This window comes from Haliaeetus leucocephalus, unplaced genomic scaffold, assembly GCF_000737465.1.
Source record: "Haliaeetus leucocephalus isolate CR32 unplaced genomic scaffold, Haliaeetus_leucocephalus-4.0 Scaffold306, whole genome shotgun sequence".
In the NCBI taxonomy this organism is placed as follows: domain Eukaryota; kingdom Metazoa; phylum Chordata; class Aves; order Accipitriformes; family Accipitridae; genus Haliaeetus; species Haliaeetus leucocephalus.
The window spans coordinates 5,183,689-5,210,640 of NW_010972742.1; the positions used below are offsets into that span (position 1 = coordinate 5,183,689).

The 26,952-nt window shown below is 39.6% G+C and overlaps 1 protein-coding gene across 4 annotated transcripts in view; it reads left to right on the forward strand.

Annotated features, from left to right (window-relative positions):
* FNBP1 (formin binding protein 1) overlaps window positions 1–26,952 on the forward strand; it is a 101,229-nt gene that overhangs the window by 27,981 nt on the left and 46,296 nt on the right. For all 4 annotated transcript variants that reach the window (XM_010570912.1, XM_010570914.1, XM_010570911.1 and 1 more), the window contains exons 2-6: window positions 4,596–4,711; window positions 9,865–9,921; window positions 12,504–12,651; window positions 25,230–25,292; window positions 26,127–26,231. In XM_010570912.1, coding sequence (XP_010569214.1) covers window positions 4,596–4,711; window positions 9,865–9,921; window positions 12,504–12,651; window positions 25,230–25,292; window positions 26,127–26,231 — 489 coding nt within the window. The remainder of the gene's footprint in view (window positions 1–4,595; window positions 4,712–9,864; window positions 9,922–12,503; window positions 12,652–25,229; window positions 25,293–26,126; window positions 26,232–26,952) is intronic.

Here is a 26,952-nt window from a genome sequence, read left to right on the forward strand (position 1 = left end):
GAAGGCCAGAGGACATAGACAATAACATGAAAGCGGTGGTAGGAGCCTGCTGTGATACATGACTTACTGTCAGTGCAGTATTTTGCTCAAGAGTGTTCTTAGATGTAAGCCAGTCTCTGAGTAAGAGGAAAGTAGTGAATGCTTCTAGAAAATGTTCTGGTGTTTCTTTTTCAGAGAAAACAGGTGCAAAAGTGACCTTTTGTTTCCCCCCTCACTGTGGTCTGGTGGGAGCATTCTCACTGAACACTGTCATGCTTCTTGTCTTGTTTTCTTGCTTTTCTTGAAGAATGTTAAAGCCTTGTGGAATGTATTGTTTTCTAATGTTATCCTTAACTGGAAAGGTGAGGAGGCTGCAAAAATGAACAGAGGAGTATATGTGTATTGAAATTGAAAGCTGAAACAGCAGATCATGAGCCATCTTCCAGCTGTTGTCCAAACCTGCGCAGCTGTAGTGGCACACTTCACCTGCTAAACCCATCTCCATCGCTGGTAGGGATGGTGTGCTTTGTGCTGAAACCATGTGGTGCTCTCATTAGACTGCTCGTGGTTGCAGAGCCAAGTTCCTTGAGAGCCGAGACAGATAAATCTTCACAAGCTGCACTCTTGCTGCTTTTTGTAAGGTAGATGCTTCTCCAGCCACGCACCAGCTTCTTCCTGGCTTCAGGGGGACAGTGATACCTTTCCTGATCTCCGTGTTTGAAAATCCTCATTGAATTTTACTGTTTGAGTACAAGAAGCTGCTTATGCCCAGTGCTACAAATGCTTAAGTTAACCAAAGTACTAGCAAATTTACTGATGACATTGCCCCCTTCGTGAGAGATTTTTTTTGATGGGATCAGTTACTATGAAGAGCTTTTTTTTAAGCTATGGAATGATTCTGGAGTTCAGTGAAAACTGAAGTGAAACATAGTACTGGAGTTTGGAATCTTTTGAAGAACTTTTACTAGCAGTCTGCTTCTGGGAAATCTTTTGTGGGAGGCAGTCTATTGTGGAGAAGGGTGAAAATCTCATTGTTAAGGATACTAAAACTAGATCAGATTTGCTACAGAACAGTTGAGGGTTTTTTTACCCTTCAGATTCCATGTGATAATGCATTTTTGTAATGAACTTTGGAAATTCTAAATGAATGTAAAAAAAAAATCTTTTCAATATTGATCGTTTGAAGGCATGATGTTGTTAACTACTCTCAAAAATCTCCTTTGTAGAAGTTCTGGATTTTCATTGATTGCATGTATCCCTGGACTTTGGGATTCCATGAATTAAAGGTTATGCTTTACGATCAAAGCATTCTGTGTACTCTGTCATCCCTATGATTCATTAGCTTTAACACAGAGCCTTTGCCTACCTTCAGCTTGTTGAGCAGATCCATGAAACAAAGAGGACTATCTGTGTTGGGTCCCTCTGGCTGCACTGCATTTCCTTTGGAATCTCATGCTCAGAAAGTGGTGGTGTTGCCAATTTTACTGACTTTTTTCATCGTTAAGGAACACAGAAAAGAGAACGGATAATGGAATACATGACCCCAGTGTAACACCCTGTTGTGGGGCGTTGGCTGCTTAGTGAAATGGCACTTGGGCCAAAACTGTTCCATGCCCGGAAAAGGACAAACTCTTTTCTTCAGCAAAATCTGCAGAAAGCTAAATTTCATCTTGCCTCGCTTCTTGATAGTGGAGGTCAAGTGCTTGTAGTTTATCTGGTTGAGGTTCTTCTGGTTACAGCTCAGGCCAGGACGAGTGTCTGTGCTCACTTTATAAATAGAAAGTTAGCATCTTCACACAGTCGGTCTGTCTGACAGCTGTGCTGCCGTGTATTTGCCTTTGCAGTGTACATCATGGAGTTTTCTTTCACCAAACTTGACATAGTGAGGCCACTGAAACAGTCCAGCAGATCCACCTGTGGGATAACAGACCAAACTGAGGCAGCCATCTGGAGCCATTTTCAGGTTTTTATTCATGCTCTAATCTAAATGATGCTCTGAGAATTGAGTTAGGGTGGTGGTGATGGTGGTGGAAGAGGTTTCGACAAGCTACCACCAAGATTGCTTTTCCAGGGTGAACCTGCTCTTTCTTTGCAGTCAGCAGTCTGAATTATCTTGAAGGGCAGGATCTCTTTGAAAGGCATTCTTTCCTATGGGAAACCATGACCTTTCCTCTTCGTATGGGGTTACAGTAGGATGCTAAGTTAGTTTTTTGCTACTAATATGGTAGATCTGATAAGGGTGGTTTAATTTGCTTACAGGGATTAGGGAGTGGATTTCCCTCCCTGAGATTTCCCTTCTCAAAGTTGGGAGAGTGTGTGAATGCATGTAAACTTGTGAGTAATGGACTGCCTCGTGGGGTATTTATTTTATATGCGTGTGTTTATGTTAAATAATGTAAATTGTGGAAGAGTAGGGTGTGGGATAGCTATAAGACCTCTTTATCAGAAACCTTAGAAAGGCCATGTTTGCACTACTTTCTCAACACCAGCATAATCTGAGAGATGAGAGGTTGTATGTTTGAAGCAGAGCAGAAGGTGCCTTGTTATGCTGGCATCACGCTCCAGACAGCACGCCATGTTCCTTCCTGATCTGAGCCCTCTGGGAGGAGGAGAGGTCCATGATGTTACCCACGTTGTCTTTGTATTCTCCCCAGCTGTGAAATTGTCTGAAATAAGGATTTGTCTATATGCAAATATGTTCTGGCTTAGTCCACGTCTTCCCTTTCTGCAGAATACATACATCCTCTTTTTGAGTGAATGATGTTACGTTGGTTTATGTTGCTGGAAGTCAGGCTTTTATTCTGTGTAGTTTGAATATTTTTTTTAAATTTTCTCCCCCCCTCCCTCCCAGTTGCACTTAGCCACTTTTTCTTAGTTCCTGGAGCACAAGGCTTAGAAGTTCTTTACTGTTCTTGTAACTTTATACTATTGCCCTTTTGCTGTTCTCCCCCCAGTGCCTCTTGAATTGACTAATAGTGACATAATTTCAACTGAAGCCTAGTCTGGTTTGGCTGAACTGGCTTAAAATAGTACCTTATGCTAAACCACAGCAAATATTCGGATACACAAACCCTGTAGGTCGTATTCCATGCATATTACCTGCTGTCTTAACTAGCTTCTTGCTAGAGTTTTGCAAATTTTCCACATGTAACATGGTTCCCATTTCTTCCTTTCAAAATACAGCTAAAGCAGTTCTGTTAGCAAGTAGCAGCTTTTGTGTATGTGACTGTTTTGTTCAATGCTGGAAGAATCTTTACTGATACCGACCTAATTTAGTGTCAGAGCCAGATATGCTACAAAGCAGAAAGTGGTATTTGCTTAAAAGCAACATATTAATAAACTAGGCTTTGTAATAGTTTTCTGTTATTTTTCTACTCTGTGCATCTAAGGAAGTGGGTTTGTATTGCTTTGATAACATTTGATGATAGCCCTACAAATGGAAAGTCACAAAACCAAATCTTTGGCAGGTAGAAAGAAGCATTGCTTCTGTGAGAAGCTTTAATTGTGGCAGCTAAGCATCTGACCCAAATCTATTGCTGCGTACAGTTTTTTTGGAAAATGTTGTAAATCTAACCGTTGTACTGCAGATGTACAAACTTACTCTCTATTTTCCGTGTAAACCATAATGGAACCTGGTACCAGATAAGTCAGGCTGATATTAAAGATCTTGATTACACTGTGTTTCTGTCAGGATAAGTATTCTGTGTATCACAGTTTAAAAAATATTTTTCAAGTCTTGTAGAAACATTAACTTCTGAAATGCTGTGTGGGATGGATGATTATTGAGTGTTGTTAAAGTAACTAAACTTTAAAAAACAAGGTAATTTTAGGTTAAATCTTCAGATAGTAATAAGCTGGCTTGGATAATTAATTTGGATTTAGAGTTGCTTAATTTCTCTTGGCATTTTCAAATCCCAAACTGACTTGTGGAATGTTCTTGATTGAAAAAGATTTTATTGAAAACACGTGTGACTGTTTTTTTGAGGGCAACAATATTTGAAGAACAAAGTAGCATCTGTATATAAATGGAGGGAGACAAGAAAACTTGGCTAATGTGATTTTTTTTTTTTTTTAATGGCATCATTTGTTAGCACGCCCTCTGTTTTAGAACAAAACAGGCTATAGGGGAAGTAAATTCTGTTCTATGAAAAGATTGTTAGCTGTTCTAAACAATGTTTTAAATTCCTAACACTGACAAAGCTGGAGTTTAAATCTGTGTTTTTCAGACAAAAATCAGAATTATTAATAAGGAGTAGACACCAAATTCATGGAACTTCTATTAACTCTTCAGAGTAAAATAAAAAACTGGCAAGAATATCTATTTCTAATCCTTTGTCTAAGTACGTCTTTATATTAGAGGGTCGTAGTCAGTAGAATTGCCAGGATTTCTGAAACAAAACTGATTCAGAAATGAGGAATGAAGAATGCTACTGAATTGGCCTCATGTTAAAAGACAGATTTCTGTCGATGTAAAAACCTATGTCACTACAAAAATGTCTAACTGTGGTAATGGAAAATATTAATAACACTTTCTTTATGGTGATATGCACTTTGGAAATTATTTTTAGTTATCTCTAAGTTCAATGAGACTAAACTATTTTTTTTATTCATTGCAGGACCAGTTTGACAACTTAGAAAAACATACGCAATGGGGTATTGATGTTCTGGAAAAGTACATCAAGTTTGTAAAAGAAAGAACAGAGATTGAACTCAGCTATGCAAAGCAGCTTAGGTAAGTTGATACGTAAAGTTCTGGACTTCGAGTTGCATCTGTTCAGAGCCTGTAATCATCTGTAAGTTTACTGTTTCAGTGGTGGTAATGTGTTTGGTTTATAATAATGGCTTTTAGAGAATAGCTTTAATTTAGAGAATGGAAAGCTAAAGTTAATTTAAGGTACTGTTTTATTATCTCTGCTAAAAATCATATGCTTTACAAAAATAAAGGTTATTTAGGTGACTGAGTAGCATACTAGGGCTTACTCACGATTTATGCATGATTAATGGCTCAGGCTTTGAGGATAGCATTGTAATGTTTTCCATGAAATTAGGACTGCTGCGCGTAAATGCTGAAGGGTTTAAGAATTCAGCACAATAATGATAATTTGTTGTAAGGCAAAGTTTAGGGTTTCTTTCCATAAGACAGGCTCTTCATGGATACTTGTTGGAGAAACTGCAGGTCAGAAAGTCTCAGCCCTTGGAAATTTTGTCTATATATTTAGCCAGGTTGCAGCCTGAGATTTGAATTTTGACGGTTTTATAATCTTGCCCCTGTTCTTGTGATCTGTCTCCTGACCAGAGCAGAGATCCTGTGAATTTATCTCAAGTAGCTAAATTACTGAAAATTCCTGCTGTGTATGTTCTACATATCTGGTTCGACCATCAGGTTGTAGGTAGAGATGAGCGTATGTGAACCAGATACAGAAAACTTACTCCTTGATGTCAGATCCAGTGTAAATGGGGAAGGGGTGCCAAGAACCCTCCCACAATGAGTAGCTCTTACCCTGCTTTTTCCAGTAGGGTAGAAAAGAAGAGAGGTGAACAGGGGTTAGAGGGGAGTACAGCACACAGACAGTCCTGCCGCTGCCGCCGAGAGAGGCTGTGGTGCAATATTGTTGGCAGGCACTAGTGTCCAGGGTGGTAAACTGGAGGTGGTGGAGCTAACTGGGAAGGGGAGCGCAGGACTAATCCTTCCTAACCCTTCCAGTAAATCCATACCTTTTGTTTGTTTGTTTGTTTGTTTGTTTATGACAGTAATACATATTAGAACTCCTTCCATCTTCTTCATACTTATAGAGGTTGAGATCTGAGGTTTTAGTTGAGCTGTATATATCTAAAGCACAATGTCTATTAACAAAGCAAAACAAAAAATCGCCCAGAAATTTTGATGCTTGTGTTAGAATGGATTTGAGATGCACAATGGCCTGTTCTTTACGAGGAGCTGGTAGTTGATAAAACCATGCCTTTATGGTTATGTGCTTTCTCAGGGGAATGCCACAGGGATTCCCCAGGGCTTCTGCTATAGACAAGCAGGAAATAGAAAATGACTTGTGCAGGAACAAATTGCTCACATCCTATGGAGATGAGAAGAGATTGAATTACAGAGGCAAAATGAGCTGGAAGAAAGAGAGTGTGAGTGGACTGGGAAACCCCAGCAAAGTATCTGTGTGAGCAGGCCTGTCTTGTGAAGAATCACTAGACTCACTGAATTTCTTAGGATGACAACTATTGGGTGTCAAGAGCATAATTATGAAAATAAGCAAACAAACAAAATGTTTAGGGAAAGTGGGAGATAGTTTTACCTGTGACTATCTAGAAACTCTGAACTCCTGAGTTTTATTTCTTACTCTGTCCTAGATTTCCAAAACAAACTTGGTCAATTTGTTTCTTCTCTCCTTATTTTAATTCCCCACATGTAACTGCATTTGTCATCTGTCCGTCCGTGTGTCTCCCCCCGTCCCCCTGTGTATTGTCCCCCACCCTGCTATGATCCAAGGACAAATGCATTTATTCCTGAGGAGCTCTTAAACACAATGCTGTTTGGAGTCATCTAAGAAATTAGAGATATAAAAGGAAAACAAAAAATGTAGACTTGTCAAATGTTGAGATAAAACAGTGCTGGACATAAAAAAAAAAAAAAAAAAAAACACGCAGCTTTTTTTAATAAGTCTTCCCAAGCCTGGTGCAAACCTTTCTTATATCATATCCATTTGGTGTAAAAGAGCTGCGGCATATCACTGCATGTCATAACATGCAGACATACTATTAAAAAGGGACAAGTTAACACAAGATACCCCTGTGGATTTAACTCAAAGTTTTATTTATAGTGTAAGTAAAGCTGCTGAACTTTATTTTTGTAAAATGTGGGTTTTCTGCTTGGTCTCTGGGCTCCCTAGCTAGCTATTCTTCCTGTCTTACTATCTACATGTCGGCCTGGTCATCTGTTGAAGTTTAATTTGCTTCTATTTAAAAATGTTTCTTTCCTTCCTCTTTATAATTCTGTAGATACATATGTAATATTTTGGTTTTTAGAAGTGCTAAGTTAGATCTAGGTACTTGCAGGATGCTTCAAATTTATCTGCTTACACCAGTGGAGGAAACTCTCCAGTGTCCCACGCCTTGCACATTGTGCCTGCACTATTCAAGCCCTGCTTGTACCATTTACAATCAGTCCTGGATTGAGAGTCCAGTTCAGATTTGACTTAATTCTTTTACATTATAATTATTGAGTCATTATACTAGGCTGGGAAGGAAGGGATGCTGAAAGTGTGGTAGAGTGTTGACTTGTTCCTGTGTTTTGTTTTGAGCTTCTGTTGGATGTGACATGCTGGACATTGTGCCCTGAGTGCTGAAGTGGCGTTCCGTTGTCCTCCTTCCCTAGTCACTACTTATCTTAAAGCGCGCACACTCCTGAGCATCACAAAGTGTGTCAAAAGCCTTGCCTAATGTGATGATGGACAGATAACCTTGAGGAGGACCTATTGGAAAAAAATGCTTAAGATCTCAGGAATTGGGAACCTCTGATGAATGCTAAATGTGAGAGAAAGAGCAAGATGTCAAAGAAGTGGAAATAAGGGAGCAGAGAAACAAACTGGAAAGGCAAAAAAAAAAAATGATGCAGGGTAAAACGCAAATAGAAACATGAATCGAAGACAGGTGTACAGGCTAGCCCAGTATCTTTCCAGAATTGCTATTTTACTGCTGGTCTTTGATCTTATGTATTAGTTCCCTCTTTAATCAGTTAGCTCTGAAGGTGTCATTGCTTCGTGAGCTTGAACCTGGGAAGTGCTGGTGTTCTCATCATGACGCTGTATGTTTGCACGCTGAACTTCAGCAATACTTCTGGATTCAGCGTCACTTCTGGGTTTTTTGTGTGTATCCTGCTTAAAACCCTATGTATGTTTTTGATTAAAAAAAAAGGGGGGTGTGTGAAATAGAAGAACTCAAATATATAGGCTCAACTCAAATATTTTGTCTTTTATAAAGTACATAGAAAATAATAAAATGTTTAACCCAGATGCTAATCCTTGTTACATGCTTTCGGAATATTTTTTTGTGTGAAAGCATACTGTCTAGGTTTTTTTGTGCCAGCTCCGTAGTATTTCTGCACCTTTAAAGATTAACAAGACAGTAGCTGTGTATATCAGAATTAATGGGGCAGCATGACAGTGCAGGGAGAAGTGCATTTTGAGTGTGTGTGAAAATGCCTTATTACTGTAGTCTTCTGTGCATGTTTTCTTGTGTTTTTTCCCTTCTTTAAGCAGGTGTGTGGAGGGAGGCATTCCCATGGCATACAAAGAGTGCTTATGAGATTTACTGTACTCATGCAGAACATTTAGCAGAATTCTTCCTGTGCCGGTATTCTTTGGTTGAAGCTGCTGTACGCAGAACTAGAGAAAAGTTCATTGTTTCAAAGCCTGCTCCTTTCAGAAAAGGCAAAGACTGGAAAGGAGATGCTCATTTGGATCCCTTCCAGTAGGGATACTTAAATTTTGAGAAACACGTTTGTCTGTGCAAATCTGCAAGGGTTCTGGCTACTACTCTGTTTGGGCAGATGCTTCTTAATTCCTTAAGGGGAACAAAAGGAATAAGAAATGTGAGACAAGAGGCCCTGCTGTCTCCTGGTTAGTAGTAAAACCAGCATGCAACAGGGAGTGGGTTACACCTCTGAAAAAGCTGTTTCTTTTCAACTGGATGTGTTCTGGGAGTCCTCCAAAGAGTTTGGCACAGATAGGTCAATGCAACTTGTTAGTCCTTCAGACGACGATTCTATCAATACCACTTGTATGTTATATTCTTAATCGCTGAAACAACCTTGTAAAGCTTAAACAAACGGCTTCCATTTCTGCAGAGGCTGCAGGAAAGCATATTATAGTAATAAGGCTGAGTTTAGAATAGAGGAGATCCCAGTACCGCAGCACTGAAAAGATCTTAAAATTGCTCTCTGGTTTGCATTGTTGAAAGGATGCATGGTGTTGTATTGTGCTGCAGTGCAATATGCATTGCAATGCTGAGCTTTTAAGTATCAGCAAGGGGTATGGAGTGTCAGGTGGACAGCACACATTCATTAAACCCTTCATGTGCTGCTGGCAAGGGGCTTGCAGTCAGTGCTTTCAGGACAATGAAAGCTATATACTAACTGTCAAATGTGTTAACAGTTATGTTCAGATTTCTTATTCAGGATACGATCACTTGAAGAACATATCAATATTTTAAAATGAAATCATTAGTTGGATGTGGGGTAATGAGAGATGCAATCATCTGTGCTAATTGGGATAATTGAATTTCACGTTTCTCCCAGCATCAGTTGATAATCATAAAATGATCCCCCTTTCGTCATCTCAGTGCAGCTCCTACAGCTTTATGAAGATTTTTCTCTTCCTTGAAAGCATCCTGCTAAAGGCAGGCAAATTTGCCTAGGCATGAGTGTCATCTGCTGCAGCAACTCATGCTTTAATAGGCTGGCTGACCTTTGGATATGGAGTAGCACCTTCTACTGGGTGGAGTTTTAAAAGCATGCCTGTGTATCTAAGGACCAGTGTTTTTACTGTGAAAGGGTCTCTCCTTTAGATCAGGTGAAGGAGACTTGTGCATCAGCAGAATCAGAACTGGGTTGTATTGACTTCATGACCTTAATTTATGAACTTCTTGGGTTCAGAATCTGCTACTTTATTGCAGTTTAAGAGACTGAAGCACTGTGCGGCCCATTCTTTGAGTGCTACTACAATGCAATCAAAAAGCCTAATTACAATCATACTTCTGAAGAGGTGTCTAATCACTGCAAATAAAAATTGGAGCCCCACAGAATGTGTGTGCATGCAAAGATTATCCAGTTAATTTAAAGGAGATTTTAAGTTTAATTTTATATACATGTATTTTTAATTTTAGGAACCTTTCAAAGAAATACCAACCCAAAAAGAACTCCAAAGAGGAGGAAGAATACAGGTATGTTCATGATCCGCTGCTGGGTGAGCATGCATTAATGGAGGAAGGGGAAAAGTTTGGGTTACCAGCTAGGATTTGGCTTGTAAACCGAAGATTTTAAAGTCAAGTTAAGAGTATAGAAATCATAGATGCAGAAATAGGCTTATATGGTACATAGTAAGGAGTGGATTTTCAAAGTTTGGATTTGGTCTGCAACTACTCAATTCCCTTTATGTTATGGTTTCTGGGTGCCCAGTTTGGGGGTTTTTGTTTTGTTTTTCATGTACCTTAAAAACTTTATGCCAGACTATATGATCCTGGCCCTTTGAAGTGAATGACCAAACTCTTCAACTACTTTCAGCAGGAACAGTAACAGTTGCTAATTTTATCATGAAACTTAAGCAGTCTGCCTAAGTATTAAATTACTCAAATGGACTGACAACACAGATTAGTAACCTACTAAAGGGATAATGTTACAACACCACAGAGAAACCAGTGGTTCTTGAAGAGTAGGGTGAAGGGTGTAGTTTGTACTTCCAGTATCCTGGGAGGGATGGACACATGGCTTGCTGCTGTTGAAGGATGTTGCATGGCCTCAGCTGACTGCTGTTGATTCATGTATTTGGACTGTATGTCCCTGATGGCATGGGACTAATGTAGTGCTCACAGATAGCGATGGCAGAGTCAAAGCACAGCTCCTTCACTGGGTGACACTGCGGACATGGATACAGGTGATGATAGACCACATGTTAAGAACATTCCTGCCCTTGATGAAATTAAAGATACTCTTTAAAGAGAACTTTCTAGAGGAGGAGCTTTTCCAACAGACAGGATATAAGCCAGAGCAAGAACCTTTTTCTTTAGAACGCTCTGACTCTGAAGTTTCTCAACGTCAGTGTTTTGTAATGCATCAGCGTTGAACAAAGGCATTGCAGAGTCTGACCCTGCAGCCTTGTATTGCAGGAGGCTGCTCTGCCTCTGGAGAGCCCAGCAGCAGACTCAAACCCTTGACCTTGAAATTTGAAACGTTTGAAACGAGTTTGGATACGGGTCCAACTGTATGATTATATTAATTTAGATTTTTGGGTCAGCCCCCCAAGCTGCTGTATACAGTTACTCTAGTGGCTTGTATTAACAGAGATAACAGCCTTTTCATTTTCTTTTTAATTTATTTTTAGTAACATTGTTTGTGAATCAGTTATTTATGCCATTGTTTCCTGAGATATTGATGTTTACACAAGGAAGCTTACGCTACCAGCACATCAGCTGTTTTGGTTTGTACCCGGGATTAGGAATAAATCTGCCTTTGGGTAGCTATACCATAAATGGGTATTTTGAGTTTACTACAACCTTTTTTGATTCATCATTCGTTGCTGGAAAAGGATATTGGAGTTAAATGATTCATGTGATGTGGCACAGAAGATCCTGTGCATCCTTTGCCCTTTTAAATACAGTGTTCACCTCAGTATAGTTTCCTCATGTCTCTAAACAATGTCTGGGGATTTGTCATGCGACCTTTCGGGGCCTCGGACACTGCTTTGAGACAGCCTGTCTAAAAATGATCTGTTTTCAAGCTTATTGTCAGTCTGTAGTTCTGTTGCTTTGATCCCCTGTCTTTTGCCACTGAGATTTCTCTTGAGGCACCACAGCTTGACTGTGAATGTGGCTGCTTGTACTGGACTATATTTTTAGTCTCTTTTTTTAGTTTCTTTTTTTCTGTTTCTTTTCTCTGATGCCTTTTTCATCCCTACTTGTGACACTTCCTTCTATTTCCTCTAAATCTCTCCCTCTTTGCTTTGCTTTTTCACCTTTAGGTGATAATATCAGTGTAGACTGCTACCATTTAATATTAATCATTTTTCTAATATGTACAAGTGCAGTGCTTCAAAGCTGCTGTTTTCCAGCTGACCAGCACAGCCAGCTGGGGTATTTAAATGCAGCTCTGTTGGCTCTGTGCTGAATATGCTAGTGACATAATCTGCTGTTTTGAAATTGTGTGCACAGATGTTCGTTTCTTCCTTTTAATAAGACATGGAATGTCATTTAAGAGATTATTTTAGACAAAAAATAAACTTTGCAATGGAAGGTCCTAAAAAATATGAGTTGACAATGAACACCTGGTTAGTAAACTCATTACCTTTTTGAAAACTTTATAAACTATAGCTGATTTAAATCCAATTTACACTATGAAAAGTTTTCTTTTCTGTACTATGCTAGCCAAAAATTGGTTGCTTAGGATTTTGCCTGGTAGAGTGTACTGATGACTCTGCGCACTGAATTGTAAGGACTTGAAAGAGTGTAACTAGAAATGTTTGGTGAATAGTGAAGTCCCAGAGCTGTGCTGATAAAAAATGTGGCACGCTAAAACTGTGATATTTTAAGAGCCAATGTCAAACTGTCTAAATCGAGATAAATTTACCAGACAACTGTCAGTGTGTGGGGTAGGCTTCCTTTTGAGAAGTTCCTTCACGTGAATCTGTGCTAATCCATATTCAGTCTCACGCAGCAGTACTAAATGCTTAAGAAGGATACAACCTCCCTTTGCAGTGTGTCTCTCTGAAAAGAAAGGGACTAAAAGCAAAATGCATTTTTGTCCTCTGCAGGTACACATCAACTAGAGCCTTCCTAGCCACTTTAAATGAAATGAATGACTATGCCGGACAGCATGAGGTCATTTCAGAGAACATGACCTCTCTTATCACTGGAGAGTTAACACGCTATGTGCAGGAGCTGAAACAAGAGAGGAAATCGGTAATTGAACATTTTTTATTATTCACAATTAATTGCTATTTAAGACAGATAATTAGTGGTAGGGGAGTTCAATGTTAAGCAAAATTTATTTGTAGTTAATCAACAAGAGCTTCATTGAGAACCAAGCATTAAAAAAGTGGGTTGCGTGCCCTGGCCAAGTCACTGAACCTTTTGAATCAAATGTTATAAGATCAGACAGCAATGCCTTCAGGAGAATCCCTGCTAAATAAGGTCAGAGACCCATCTGTGCTTAAGGCTCTGTTAGCCAAAAGCTTGCTTAAGGAAGAGTCCAGTAGCACTGTGTAAAGCCTGAAATAAACAGAGAAACTGTATTACTGAGACTGATTGAAAGAATTACTAGGATCTCGGTTCAACATTTTCCTGTTTCTCAGCCAGATCTAGTCAACAGAACTTTCTAAAAAATTATTCTAATGAGAAATACGGGGTCTGTCTTGTTTTGTGTTGGTGGGGAATCTGGTTTTCAACCTGTTATACTTCAAGACTGGTAGAATTAGGAGCTTCATGTTAGTACTGTATTTTAGCTAGTAGTTTAGGAACCTATGTGCCTGCTACAGTAAATGTTCAAAGCTGATTAATTTGCATGTCATCAGCTCTGAAAGGCATATAGTTGAGATGTGATTTCTCTTCCTTATCTTGAACCCTTTTATCCCTGCAACAAGTGGGCATAAAGTAGCAATTCTAAGCATTATTGCTACAAACACTCATAACACAGGTATAAAATGACTAAACAAAGTGCAACAAGGCAAGGGAGCATCAGGGCATTCTGTTTCATTTTCAAACTGTTGGTCCATTATGGAAAGTGCAAAAATACTCTTGCTCAGTCCAACAAAACTTCTGCATTTATAAATAGTCCCACTAAATGTTAAGTATCTGTTGAAGTGCTGTGCAGGACCAGAGTCCTGGAAATTACCATCTTTTCCTAAGTATGGTGTTAGGATGGTAAGTCTGTCAACAGAGGAGTAGAATATATAGACATACCTTTAATTTGCAGAATGGTGTATAATCTTTCAGGGACATAATAGTTTGGCAGCAACATGGAAGGATGTTTTACATATAGCTGTGATGAGAATGGTTTCTCAGCCACTTCTATGACCTTTTATTCAGCATCGACTCTACAATAAGCAAAGCAAAAAAAAAAAAGAAGCATTCTAGTATGGCATTTTTCTGTCACTTCCAATGTTTTTACCTAACTTTTCAATTATATGGGTGTATAAGGTGACTGGAATATCTGTTAGACATTTTAAGTACAATAAAAGAGGACTTGCTATCTTTCTTGTAAAGAATGTGAGCAGTAACTGTATTTACCTCTTTTGTTTTGTCTGTAGACTTTTGTAGTAAGTATGGCTTAGATAAGTAATGGGTGAATGACAGGAAAATTATTTTAATATTGGTCAGCGATAACAGCAAAAAAACCAACTGACGGTATATTTACCTGCTGTTGCTGATAATTCTTAGCCTTTAACAGAAAACACTGTCAGTCATGGTTGGTTGTTTTGTTCTTGTAACATGAATATAAGCTATATGAATTACGAATCCTTGTCTGATTCCTGTAGACTTCTCATTTATGAGCAGATGGTGTTGAAAAGGAAAATGCTTCTGCCTTCAGGCATTTTTCATACATAGCCTCTCACTTCATACCATAAAACACAAATGCATCAATCGTGCTGGGATCTGCAGGAGGGGAAGGTGGTGGTTGTGTAAATATCACAGAGAGCTGATGCTTTGGGAAAACCTTTTATGATACAAATTGATGAATGGCTTGGTATTTCCAGAAATTTTGCTGGCAGAGTTCTCATGCTCACTGCTTGATATGTCGTCAGCTGTTATGCTACAAGTTCATAGAATCATTTAGGTTGGAAAAGACCCTTAAGATCATTGAGTCCAACCATTAACCTAACACTACCAAGTCCACCAAGTTGCTATAAGCTGTAAGAAAAGATGATCACTTCTGGGGCTAGGGCCACACGTAGGAATTGGGAGACCCATGTTCTTGTCCACAGAGTCTTGTATGATTTGAATTAAGTCGTTCAGTTGTCCAATTACCTGTTAAAATGGTACAAATTTCCAGTGATTTCAGTATGACTTGAGATAAATAAGCACCCTTGCTCTTTTTGTTGTAATTTCCCAGCTGGAAGATAGAAATGATACACAGATGTGTCCTGAGTAGAACTCTGTGAAAGATGAACTCGAGTATAGCAGAAAGTGGTCAGGCAAATATATTGGACTTAAGAGCTTCCCTTTCCAAAGGAAGCTCCTATGATAGGCAGTAGGAATTGTGCATTTAATAGAGTCGTGCAGGATGAGGGTGGTGATCTTTAAACATGTGGGGTCTGATGCATGCCTGCATTACTGTGTTTTCATGCTCATTTAGCTCTATTGACGAAAGTGGAATTGCACCAGCAGATGATTGGGGTTGCACAAAAATAAATCACACTTCTTTTGTTTTTCCTTGACAAGTACAAGCCCATAGTCTGTAAGCAGCACAGAATCTAATAGTATATGAAGCCTTACATTGTTTTCATGCTGGATAAAATTCATTTGGCATGCAATTTTTACGTATGTTGGATTTGCTTGACAACTGTGAAAGGTGTACTTGATAGCTGCCTGTGTCATTTTTTTCTATATAAGCTGGTTACTAATGGTGAAAATAAGGGAAGAGGCAGCTAATCAAAAACAGGCAGGTCAGTCTGGACATTGGACAAGTGGGATGATTTGCAGATTCACAGTGGTTTGGTGCTGTTGTTCAAAAGACAGATACCTCCTTTTTCCTCTGGCCTGATCTGGGGCTTGGCAGGGTTCTGGGTTACCTTTAACATGCTTTGTTGCATGATGGGTTTTGATATCAGAAAGCATTAAGAAAAATCAGGCAAAGGCTCTTTTTGTGAAACTTGACTGTTTTTAGGAACAAAGGTCAATCAGTGTGTTAAGCTTTATGGTATTACACGTTTGCCTTCCATAGGATAGTCCTCGTTGATGTTACCACCATACCAGATGACTTGTTTTGCCCTCACAGTCACTGAAGTTAGGTGTACACCCTGCCTGGTTTTCACATACAGCGCATGTATGTATGTATGTAAGAGGGAGAGCTCCTCGTGCTGTTTCAGTTCTTCCCAGCTGTCTAGTGAAGTGAATCTCCTTATAGTACAGTTCCTCACTTCAACTTCTTCTTGTATTCTCTTGATCTTAGTGTGTCCATGCTCTCATGTGAGTAATTCTCATCTTCAGCTAGGATCTTGCTAGCTGCTTCAACTCTGAAATGTCAGTTCTACGCTACGTGTGAAGGTCATGCCCCATCCACCTTCATTTTGAGGTTATTGAGGCCAGATGGATGTGACTGAATTCCCCTTCACTGGACGAGGACCTCTATCACCAAGCCACACAAATGAGTTGGGGATCATGTCTCAGAGTGGTTCAGGGAAGAACTTGATTCTGCAGTCATTCTTTTTGCCACCCCAATTTCACAAAAACTACTTTGGGGCAGCTGTAGAAGGTGTCAAGTTTGAGCTGAGGGCCATATGGTATTACAAAATTGGGTCTTAATCTTGCTTGTCTGTGACAAAAGAAAAGGAGATGATCCCGGTAATGTCAAGAGGGGAGTTTGGATTTTACTTCACGAGTGTTAACAGTTAATACATTTCCGTGTTGAAAATGTACTGGAGTTCTTCTACTCCCACCCATTGCAACCGTTGCTGGTTGTGATAGGAGCTCCTAAGCAGACTCTCCATATGAGAGAAAGATGACCAGCATTTTGATTGCTTAGGTGAGGGGATCTGCTTCTCCACATTGCTGCACCTGCCAAGTTGCTCAGCATGCTTTGTTCTATTTAAAAAAAACAAACAAAAAACTAGATACTGGGGTTTTTTTGCTACCCTCTTTTTGGGTGACACCTAAGAGGACTTCTGAGCAAACATGTAGCTAGTGCGGACCAAGCACTGAGAACTTCCTTTTTTTTTTTTCTTAAAGCTTCACAGGAGGTAGCTTGGTTTAGGTATTCTCTCAACTATGGCTGAGGATAACCCTCAATACTGTAGTTTGTCTGGATAGAAATTCAAGAATTAATTCCTGGGACAATTCTGATTTAGATCTGTGGTTACAAACTAGGTCTGATGCATGATCTCCTCTGGGAGCAGCTGCTCTGTGTAGCCGTTGCTCATGTCAGCTTTGCTAAAAATGTATTTGGGAGTCATGAACTATCCCTCTTATTACTGCTGTTGCTTTCACCTCTACCTCCACCTCCCCTTGGGGCTAGGCTGGCTCCATACAATCAAGCATGAAAGTCAAGTACAAGCCAAGAGCTTTGCTGCAGACTGAACTGGTGCAGCACTGGGATTCTGTGGTTGGTAGAGAATTTACTTGATGTCAATACGTTCCATTTTGTGTCGGAATAGAAGGGGAATGGGGAATGAATGCATCCTTATGGGTACTGTGAGGGCAAAAATGGTCTGGTTCTTTATGGTGGAGTGTGTGCACCCTCCCTGTGTGTATTCATACAGGGGGTGTACATGTCAGAGAACTTTCTGTTTCTTGTAGGCTCTCAGGTGTTGACAAAGTAAATAATTGGAGGAATTCTGCCACGTTCGTTCATTCTGAATAGTGCCCTGTTCTGCAAATAGTCCTGTGGTTTTCAACAGGATTTCTCATGGCGTAATGCACCGTGCAAGCGTGAGACAGGATGGCAGAATACGACCCTGTCAAGCGCACAATGGATTTTTCCGTGTTGCATTTTGGATGTGCCTCAAGGTCTCTGTGTGTTTGGAGCACAGCTGTGCTTTGTGCTGCAGAGGTACAAAGAGACATTGCTGCCTTCCAGAAATGACAAACTAATGGCAAAGCGGGTAGTAGGAAGAGGAAAAGAGAGACAGTGAAAGGAAGTGATTTGCCAAACTTCAAACTTAAGGTTGATGAGATTCAAACTAAGCTTTCCCAAGCTGTTTTCTGTGACTAACTCACTTCCAGCTTACTGCCCCATGAATAGAGTTAGAATTATTTAGTTTTAATCGAAGGTTGTGAAAATTAAACATTAATAAATAGTTATTTTGCCAGATAGAAGCTTTGCAGGAGCTACTTATAAAGAGAAAGAAAACTCTGGGCATTTACAGATTTTGTTGTGCTTGATAAATACACTGCACAATGATCCAACTCCACATATTCATCCTCTCTTTCTTACAAGGTATTTCAGCTGTATTTCATTAAGTTAAGTTGTACCAGTAGAGTGTTAAGTAGTAGCTATAAGAAATGAAAGAATGCAGAAAACTGTTTAGGAAAGATCCTAATAAATTCTCTGTATTCTTACTGAGTTTTTGTTGGTTTTCCCCAAACTATAGCACAAATGTAATGAAAATGTGTTAAGTATTTGTACGTATCATCTAATTGTGCTGTGAAGAACTGTTCTGGGATGGAAAAAACAAGTGCTTATTACAAAAGTTTCCAAAAACATTTTTTGTGGGAAACTAATAATAACATCCCATCCAGTTGAAAGGTATAAGATGAACTTTGGATTTAGCAGGGTTAAAGTTGAGACCACTGTGGACTTAATGTCCCACTCTTCCCAGTTTTGAATGGGCACATTGAACTATGAAATAATAGTTCAAATAAATAAATTGGCTTTTGTTTACTACAAGAAGGATTCTGATTGGGAAACAAAATATGGTTACAAACAAGTGTAGTTAAATTTTCTGTGAATTAGCCTGAATATTGCAGTGCAGAGCAACAGCCTGTTAGAGGGACGAGGTGAGAGATGTCTTCTATCAGCAGTAACATTTCCTGCTCAGTGCAAAACTGTGAAACGCCTGAGGGTGAGCGAGGTTGAGTATCGGCCATGTATGTGTTTTTCTCTTTGCTCTATCCAGACAGCCACAGAGATCGGCCTAAAATGAAAGAGCAACAATAAAGCCATACTAGTAGAGCATATCTTAACTGTGTGCGAATGCTGTTCATCCAAGGCCTAAGGTACATGACACATGTGGGCATGTTTAGCTGGCATTTTAATTAACATTCAACATTTTATATATCTGATGCAGGTCTTAACAGTTGTGTGTGGGTATATGCATAAATGAAGGCTATATGGAAACAGCTAAAAGGTTGCAGCTATTTAAAGAAATAAGTATTTCTTTGCCTGTTGAGGCATTAACCTGTACCTCTTCTAGTTTTCTCACCGCTGCAGGAGTTGTATGGGACTGTCACAGACCATTTCTATGGAGGAAGGAGACATTCTGTTGAGTGAGATGGCATCTCTTGGTTGTGGATCAGTGGCAGAGAAGCGTTGTAACAAGACTGGGAACTAGAAAAGGTGGAAGCTAGAGTAGCATGCTCCTTTATTCTCACTGAAGGATTTAAAAACACAAACATCTTTTCTTCATACCTTAGTTTTTAGTAGTAATGTTGGATCTCTGTTTGAAAAGCACATAGGTTTCCTCTCATAGAGCACTTTGGCACAGCTGGGCTTTTATGGACATGATTAGCCCCCAAGGATGGATTTGAGAGTGGGGTACATGATCTCCAAACAACCTGTCATACCTGTGTTTGTGCTCACTGAATCCAGGGCCTTCTGGCCTGCTGCTGTGAAGCCAGATGGTTCAGCAGGACTTCTCGAAGAGTTGGCCAGTGTAGCAGAGTGCTCTCGAGGACCCCTGTAGCTTTGCTCCCATGGAGTTGTCCTGCTAAGCTGTAGGAGTGCAGTGCTGCTCTGCTGAGGGAGGAGCACAATGCACGGTTGTCTCTGTGTCTGAGAAGTTACTTGGTTCTGAGTTACGATTCCCACTATAAGGGCTTAATCTGTCATATGTAGCATGAAACGGCAAGTTACCATAAAAACTACTGCCACAGCATCTTTTAGGTTTATGCTAATCGCCGACCATCATTCTGTTGTCACGTCTCCTAGCAGGCTTGAGCAGCTAGTTCTGGTTGTCTTGTGCGGCTGATCTGGTCTTTGTCTGAAGCCTGAGAAACTTTGGTCTTAGTGGTCTGTAACTGGAGTTCCTATGGAATGCATTACTTCAGGAGGAGGCAATTCAAGTCAAATTAACATCAAGCTTGAGCAGTTACTCATACAACCTGTTTCAGGTTTGACCTAGTTGATAGGCACATGTTAGGAATAACATTCATATGGGAGGTTGCAAAGGAGAACAGGGTTATGCCACACAATATTAAGAAGTAGTGCTGATGAACGTGTGTGAAGATAGTCATGTGTTTCATGTCAACATTCATAGGACTGTATTACGCTACTCTTATTACAAATGAGAACGATAAGACCTCAAGAGCATGTTGCTATTCTTGGAAACAAAGATTTCTGAGGAGATTGTTTCCTGTCTTTGCAGCCAGGAAAAGCAAAACATTTGACAATGCTTTTAGCAAATTGAGCTGAGAAAATTGAGGAAAAAATAATGGTCTCTAATTTCCGTCTCTGGAATGCTTTAAACACTGGCCATTATTTTAGGAATCACTTGTAACAAAAATGGAGATAGAGTTTGAATTGGAGGAGGAAGTACTTGCATTGCTAGGGCTGTGTTTATATTGACTATCAATATGAGCTGAGAGCTACAGAAGGCAAAGGTGACAGTTTTTTCAGTGTGTTGTATTATCTAGTTTGAAAACAGAAAAGAGAATGAAGCAGCCTTGTCATATATCTCTCTTTTGAAAATTCTTAAGTAGGATGTTGTCAAATGAACCATATGCTATGCATATAAATTAACTAAGACTATTTTTCTGACTATTTCTAATATAAACAGACTGTAGATGTGCAAATCTTAAGTTTAACCATGTAATCAATTGCTGTTTACTTCCTTAAGAAAAACAAGGCTGTCTTGTTACAACCTTTCTTAAAGTATTTCACATGGTCAGGTTTTGATACAGCATAAGCAGCCCTGTTGTCATGCTGGTAGTCAGGCAATTTGTTAATTTAAAACTGCACAGGAATTCTTCCGCAAAATTATTGGACTGCATTGTCCTTCATAAGGTGCTTTTAACTACGTCTTGCTTTTCTACTACTCTTCTCAAAAGGTAAGGAAGAAGATAAGAGGCATCTTCTAACACGCATTTGTTGTCTGCTCTGAGAGCTGTGTGGCTATGTAAACCCTCTTGCATACCAAGAAAGTTTTGCAAAAATATCCCACTGCTACTTATTTTAATGGTGTTGGCAGTAGCAGGCGCTGTATTGTAGGTAGCTCGGTCGCTGCACCCAGTGTTTTGATCAACATGGCTGAAATCTGAGCCTAACAAAAGTCAATGAGAGTTTTGTCTTTGATTGTGCAGCAGCCAGAATTTCTCCCCAGCTGTTACGAACACAGTCAGCATGGTAATGAGGAGAGCACACCGATTGGTATGACTTGATTTAAAAAGCAAAAAACTCACGCGTACAGTGTGTGTGTATGTGGATTTCCTGCTCTTCCTAAAACTCTTCTTTCTTTACTGTAGCTGAGTATTCCTTGAGCTGGGAGGTTTTAGAATATAATGAATGCTCTTTTTAAAAAAAGTTGATCTAATCCACAGTCTTCACAGAAGCAACTTAATGCTGTGCTGAAAAGCTCTCAAGTCTTAACAACTCTTGTGAGATCACCTGAAACCTAGATTATTGGGTCTTACCCTGTGAGTGTAGAATGGATGGAGGCATCCAGTCAAAAAACACGGCCAAGTATGGATTGTTCAGAGCACCCTGTGACATCCTAACTGCATTGTGCTATAACACACAGGAAAAATGGACAGTCGTGATCATGTAGCCAGTATGGTTTGAGTTTGGGTAATGCTGCTATGTTTTAAGCTATTGAGTAGGTCTAATGGTTGGATAAAATATTTCTCAGGGAAATGTTAAAGTTGGCATGGTGACTACTAGCCTAAGACCCATAAGTATAGATAAAGGTGATTTAGGGAGGTCGGGTAGTGAACACTAATAAAAACAAAACTGTCACTTTACCATGTTTTTAATGTGTGCTTCAAATGCTGTGGATGTGGCAGAAAAGTCTGGAGGAAATCGTGGCATGTGAACAACCAACACTGCTGCTGCAAATGTCTTAATGGCATGCTTGAAGTGTGATTCGTTAATTTGGTATCTTGCTCGTAATCTGAGTTTTTTAAATAGAAAGCCTGATTAAGGTGCATTAGTATGGACATTCAGCTTGGGGAGAAAAAAAAAAGTAGTATTCTATATTGTATCAACTACTCTAAATTCATCACTGTGTGCTGCTGAAATGTGGTGACTAATTAAGAATGGTGGTTTTCCATATGATTTGCTAAATCATTTGTCATGTTCCTATTTGCTGAACCATCAGGTGTAGAATAACCAATTATTTGATTTAAATTGGAACTTCTATCTTGAAATCTTATCAAGGAAGAGTTGATCTTAAAGTTATTTTTGCTGAATCTTTTGGGGGGAAAAAGCTACAAGACATTTGCTGTTAAAGAAGATTGTAAAGGAAATGAGTTTGCAGAAGTTGAAGGTAGTACAGGGTTTGAGGAAACTGGAGGCTTCTTGTATGACTTTGAGCAGATCACTTAACCATACGGTTTCGATTTTTCTTACCCATAAAATGGAGGCAGTGAAGAAATACACAACTAGTTTGAAGGTCACACTTAAGTTGCTTTATACAAAAATGAATTTTCAGAAGGCAGAAATCATCCTTTGAGGGCAAAAGATTTACAAAAGCAGAAGTGCTCTCAATACATATTGCATCTGTTATCATGTGTAGTTTTATCTCCCATAACAAGGATATATATGGGATAACACAACAAGAATTGGGGGTTATAAATATATTTAGAAAATGTTTGAACTAAAAAAGGCAATATTGCACTGAAATCTCCAAAATGTAGTGCACCTGTATTTATCAGATTGTTACTTGACATTGGTTCCTTGGTTTCACTATTTAATAATCTTCAGTAATGCCCATTTTACATCTTGGTGCTCCATTTCTGTAAAAGAGCTGCTCAAAAAAAAAAAAAAAAAAGGCAAAATACAGAAAGATGCAGCCATACCATACCGCTCACGCTTACTGCTTCTCGTGTGTACTTGTAGGACCCTGTAGAGTTTATTTTACAGAGAAGGTAAATTTGGAAATAACAGGTATGGCTTGTGCAAAATTAAAGTTACATTACTGATTAACTGCAAAGTGGCTTAAAAATGTGCGCTCAGGGTAGTCCTGTTATCTGATATGCTTTTGATTCCAAGTTCATCCTTCAGCCCCTATATACAATTGTGTTCTGTTAAATTAACCTGGCATGTTGTTTTCCTAAGGTTTATGGGTCATTGACAGTATTAGGTTTCATGCAGGCCAGCTGTTCCCAAATCAAGTCCCTTCCTACGCTCCAGCAAAATCAGAGCCAGCGAAGAGGGGAGCACGCAAGCAAAGGCTGATGGAGGCAGGAAACGCAGTACGAAGGCAGACAAGTAATTTTACTTGCGGCTTCACTGTTAAGAGACTTTCACGAATTCTATGCTCACTAGCAAAATGTTGAAAAATGTGGTGTTAAATTACAGTTGTTCCTTGGGACTGTTTTCCTAAACTCTAATTACAAAAGCAAGCCTGAAGTGAGGAGCGTTTCAAGGAAGATGTGGTATCTGTCACATGCAGAGTTGAAAGGAAATGAGGATCTACAAAAGGAACTGAGATCCACTTGGAGCCTTTCCCAACCACCCCAGCAGTTTTACAGTTATGTGTGGGGTTTTTTAATGTCATAACGTGGTGACTGAGTTTTTGGAGAAGCCTAGCATGGTAGGCGGGGGTCTGAACTGCACAAGCACCATCAGGGTTCATGGCAAAGGTGTCTCTCCCCAGGCGCGGCAGTGCCAGGCTGTCAGCTGCGCTCCCTTCGATGGCCCGGCTGCTGCACGCTCTCGCGCCTCGGTAGGCAGGAGTAGAGCCAGAGCTGAGAATGGCACATGCCCAGGATTAAAAACATTACTGACATTGTGCCTCTCTTCTCTCCTTTGAGAATTTTTGTGCAGAGATAAACACTGTCCAGAAAGTTAAAGCTATAGAGTTAAAGCTATAGAGTATCCCTATGTACAATAGGTGAGCATCCCTCTTTAACAGCCAGTGTTTGGGACTATAGGTAATAGTATCCAGAGCATTCAGGATAGTGTGGTGGTGTTCTGTTCTTGCAGGCAAGTTGAAGGTTGTGATTTTTAAGGCAATACAAGTCTGTTGGATGTGGTGTGACAGAGAATTGCAGTTTTGGGGTTTTTTTACTGGCATGTCTGGTGGAGCCAGAAAGGCAGCTAGGAAGTGTCACTAGCACGTTTGCTCCAGAAACCTGCCTCTGACAGAGGAAAATACCAGTTGCTTTAGTGGAAGATGTAGGAAACCAAGTAGCTGCCGATTATAAAGTGCTTGCAGGCACATTTTTCTAACTTTGGCAGTTTGTGGCAGGCTCCTGTTCTGAAGCCGGAGCTTTTCTACCCTGACAGACTGTTGATATCATGTTGCTTAAGATTTATCTAGTGTCTGATTATGCATGGGCCTGAGAATACATTAATTCTAGTGAGTTGCAGTGGGATTATCTGGCAATATCAGACCTTTATTTTTCAAGTTTACTGCATGAAACCATACCTGTACTAGGGTAAAACATCCTATTTGCCAGTAAATAATACAGCAGAAAGGCATCTCTCTTCCTATTTGTAGCTTGCTGTATTATTTATTTTACAAGGTGGTTTGTAAGGTAAGCAACCTGTTCTAGCAGTCAGTTGGGGGCTGCCTTCCCTGTTTGGAGCTGGGTCATTGACTTATGCAGTGATCTCGAACGAATTGCTTATCCTGAGGAAAAGTGAGGTGTATGGAAGATAGAGTGTGTAACATCTAAAGCATATTAGATTCTCTGGTGATGAGCGTTGTGTAAGGGCTAAGAACGGTTATTTAAACCAACTAGAATTAAGAGTCTTGCTCCAAAAGGCATGTCAGGAGAAGTTCCTTTTCATTTAGTACGTAGCTGATATCTCATATTTAAAACTTCTGTAACACCTTTTTGTGTGCACACACGCGCGCACACCCCCAGTGTGTGGGAGAGGAGGGTTTCTGGAGGGACCCAAAGAATTGAATACCTCTCGAGAATGAACAGCTGGCCTTGCACACGCAGCCAGTAACTAGGAAGAAAAGGGTTTTATGTTGAGTCTGAATGAAAATCAGGACAAATACCAGTTGTTAGAATGTGCCAATCAAGGGCATCTTGGTAAATTCCATGTAGAGAGAAATTTTAATTTGGAGCTAGTGTTCAGTCAGTAACCAAAGAAATACTCTTCAGATAAAAGTGCTTCAGATTTCTTGGTATGGGAAACCAATAATTATGAAATACAGTGAACAATACAAGGTAGAATTGCTAAAGGGATTAATTAGCCTTAGTCTAACTAACCATTATAATTGATGCAAATATACATCTGCAGCCTGCTGAGACATTAGATAGTCATCACACACCTGCTCGATTTATCAGTGTTGCAGAACACAGCTGTCAGAATCATTTCTGTTTTGGTTTTGGTTTTTTCTTTTTTTTTTCCCTTGAACTCCTTGAGCATAATTGACTGTTTGTTCTTTTGTTGTTCAAAATGTTTTCTTTTTCTCTTTTCTTTTTCTAAACAGCACTTCCATGATGGTAGAAAGGCACAACAACATATTGAAACTTGCTGGAAACAACTTGAAGCAGTAAGTGGAAACTTCCTCAGATGTGACATTTAAGTCATTTTTATACTGTTTTCACAGACACTGTTCCAAACATTGTATTTGGAAAAAGAATGGTGTATGGATAAAAGCCGTAGAAGTGGGATTTTTAAAACTGTGCTGTCTTAAATACGCTGGTAGACACAAAAAAGTCTGGTTTAATAGTACACTTGGCTTTCTGTGGGATCTGTGTTGATCATGAGTAGCATTTTATTTGATATGACTTGAAAAGTGTGCTAACCGTTGCTGGAAATGCAGAGTCCCTGAGGGTCCTATTCAGATACTCCACTCTAAGCTGAATAGCTTCATATTGCATGAATAAATTGAATGGGAACATCTCTTGAGTAAGGTGCCATTTCTCAAAAGTAAATACATTGGAATTGTCATTCACGTGATGAATGAGAAGTGAGATTGTAAGTAGAGGAAACGATAAAGAAAGGGGGCATCAGTAACCAAAAGTCCTACTCGCAAATATATGCATCTTAGTAACTCCCTTGTGCATTACAAAAACGAGGGAGTTAAGTGTTGGAAGGGAGTGATTTGGTCTACGAGAGCAGAAGAGATGCCAACAGGGAAAAATACTGAAATACTAGTGATGTTGGTAGAATCAAGCAGCCTGAAGAATGGAACAAAAAATGTGTTTCTGGTAACTTTGGTTTTTGAACTGCTTTAGTATGGAGAAGTATTCCAATGTAAACAAGTGAGTTCTAAAATCTGACAGTTGTTAGAGCAGATCAGTTCAGGGGCAGGTGTTGTTTTAGGTAGATTTTGGTATCATGTTTGTTTCCCGTAATGAAGGCTTCCATTTTTCCTTTTCAGAGCAAAAGGCGGTTTGAACGTGATTGCAAAGAAGCTGATCGAGCGCAGCAGTATTTTGAGAAAATGGATGCTGACATCAATGTTACAAAAGCAGATGTTGAAAAGGTGAGCCAGAGGGTGGAGAGACTGTTTGTAAACATGGATGTGATGGGTTTAGTTCCTCAATCCCATTGGTAGGATAAACCTTCTGAGGCTTAATGCCTCACTTAAGTCAGTCTGTAGGTTAATTAAAAATAGGGAGATCTCTGCAGAGACCTATATTTGCATAAAAATTCTAAACAGATACAGTCAGTTTTCTTCAGGAAGGTGATATCTGAGTTTAACATAGCTGACATGGCCCCAAATGAGCTTATGCAAAATCAGTTTTAACTAACACCCCAGATTCTGTGACAGTCAAGCTTGTGAGGGCTCCCTGAGGGGTGCTTGCAGTTACCACACGTTGTTGGTCGCTCTGTGATTCAGGTAGAGCTAAACTTTCTGCCTTTTGAGCAACACTTTCAAGATGTCCTGATGTCATTGGTTGCAATGAAGTATTACCCGGATTGTTGTTCATGGTCCTAGGTTTACAGCTTTTTATGTTATGCAGAATCCTGGAAACCATGCTTGTCACAGATGGCGCGTAGCTTTTATTTTCATATCTCAGTTGCTGTCTGGTTGCAGAGTCATTCGTGGCTTTTATACATTGAACCCCATTCAGTGAAGCTTTTGAACTGATGCTTAATTTTAAACACACATTTCTCTTTCAGCATATCCAACTTGAAATATTTTGTTTCTTCAGTTTGATTCAAAATTGGATGTACAGAAGGATGCTTATAGTTTAAATGTC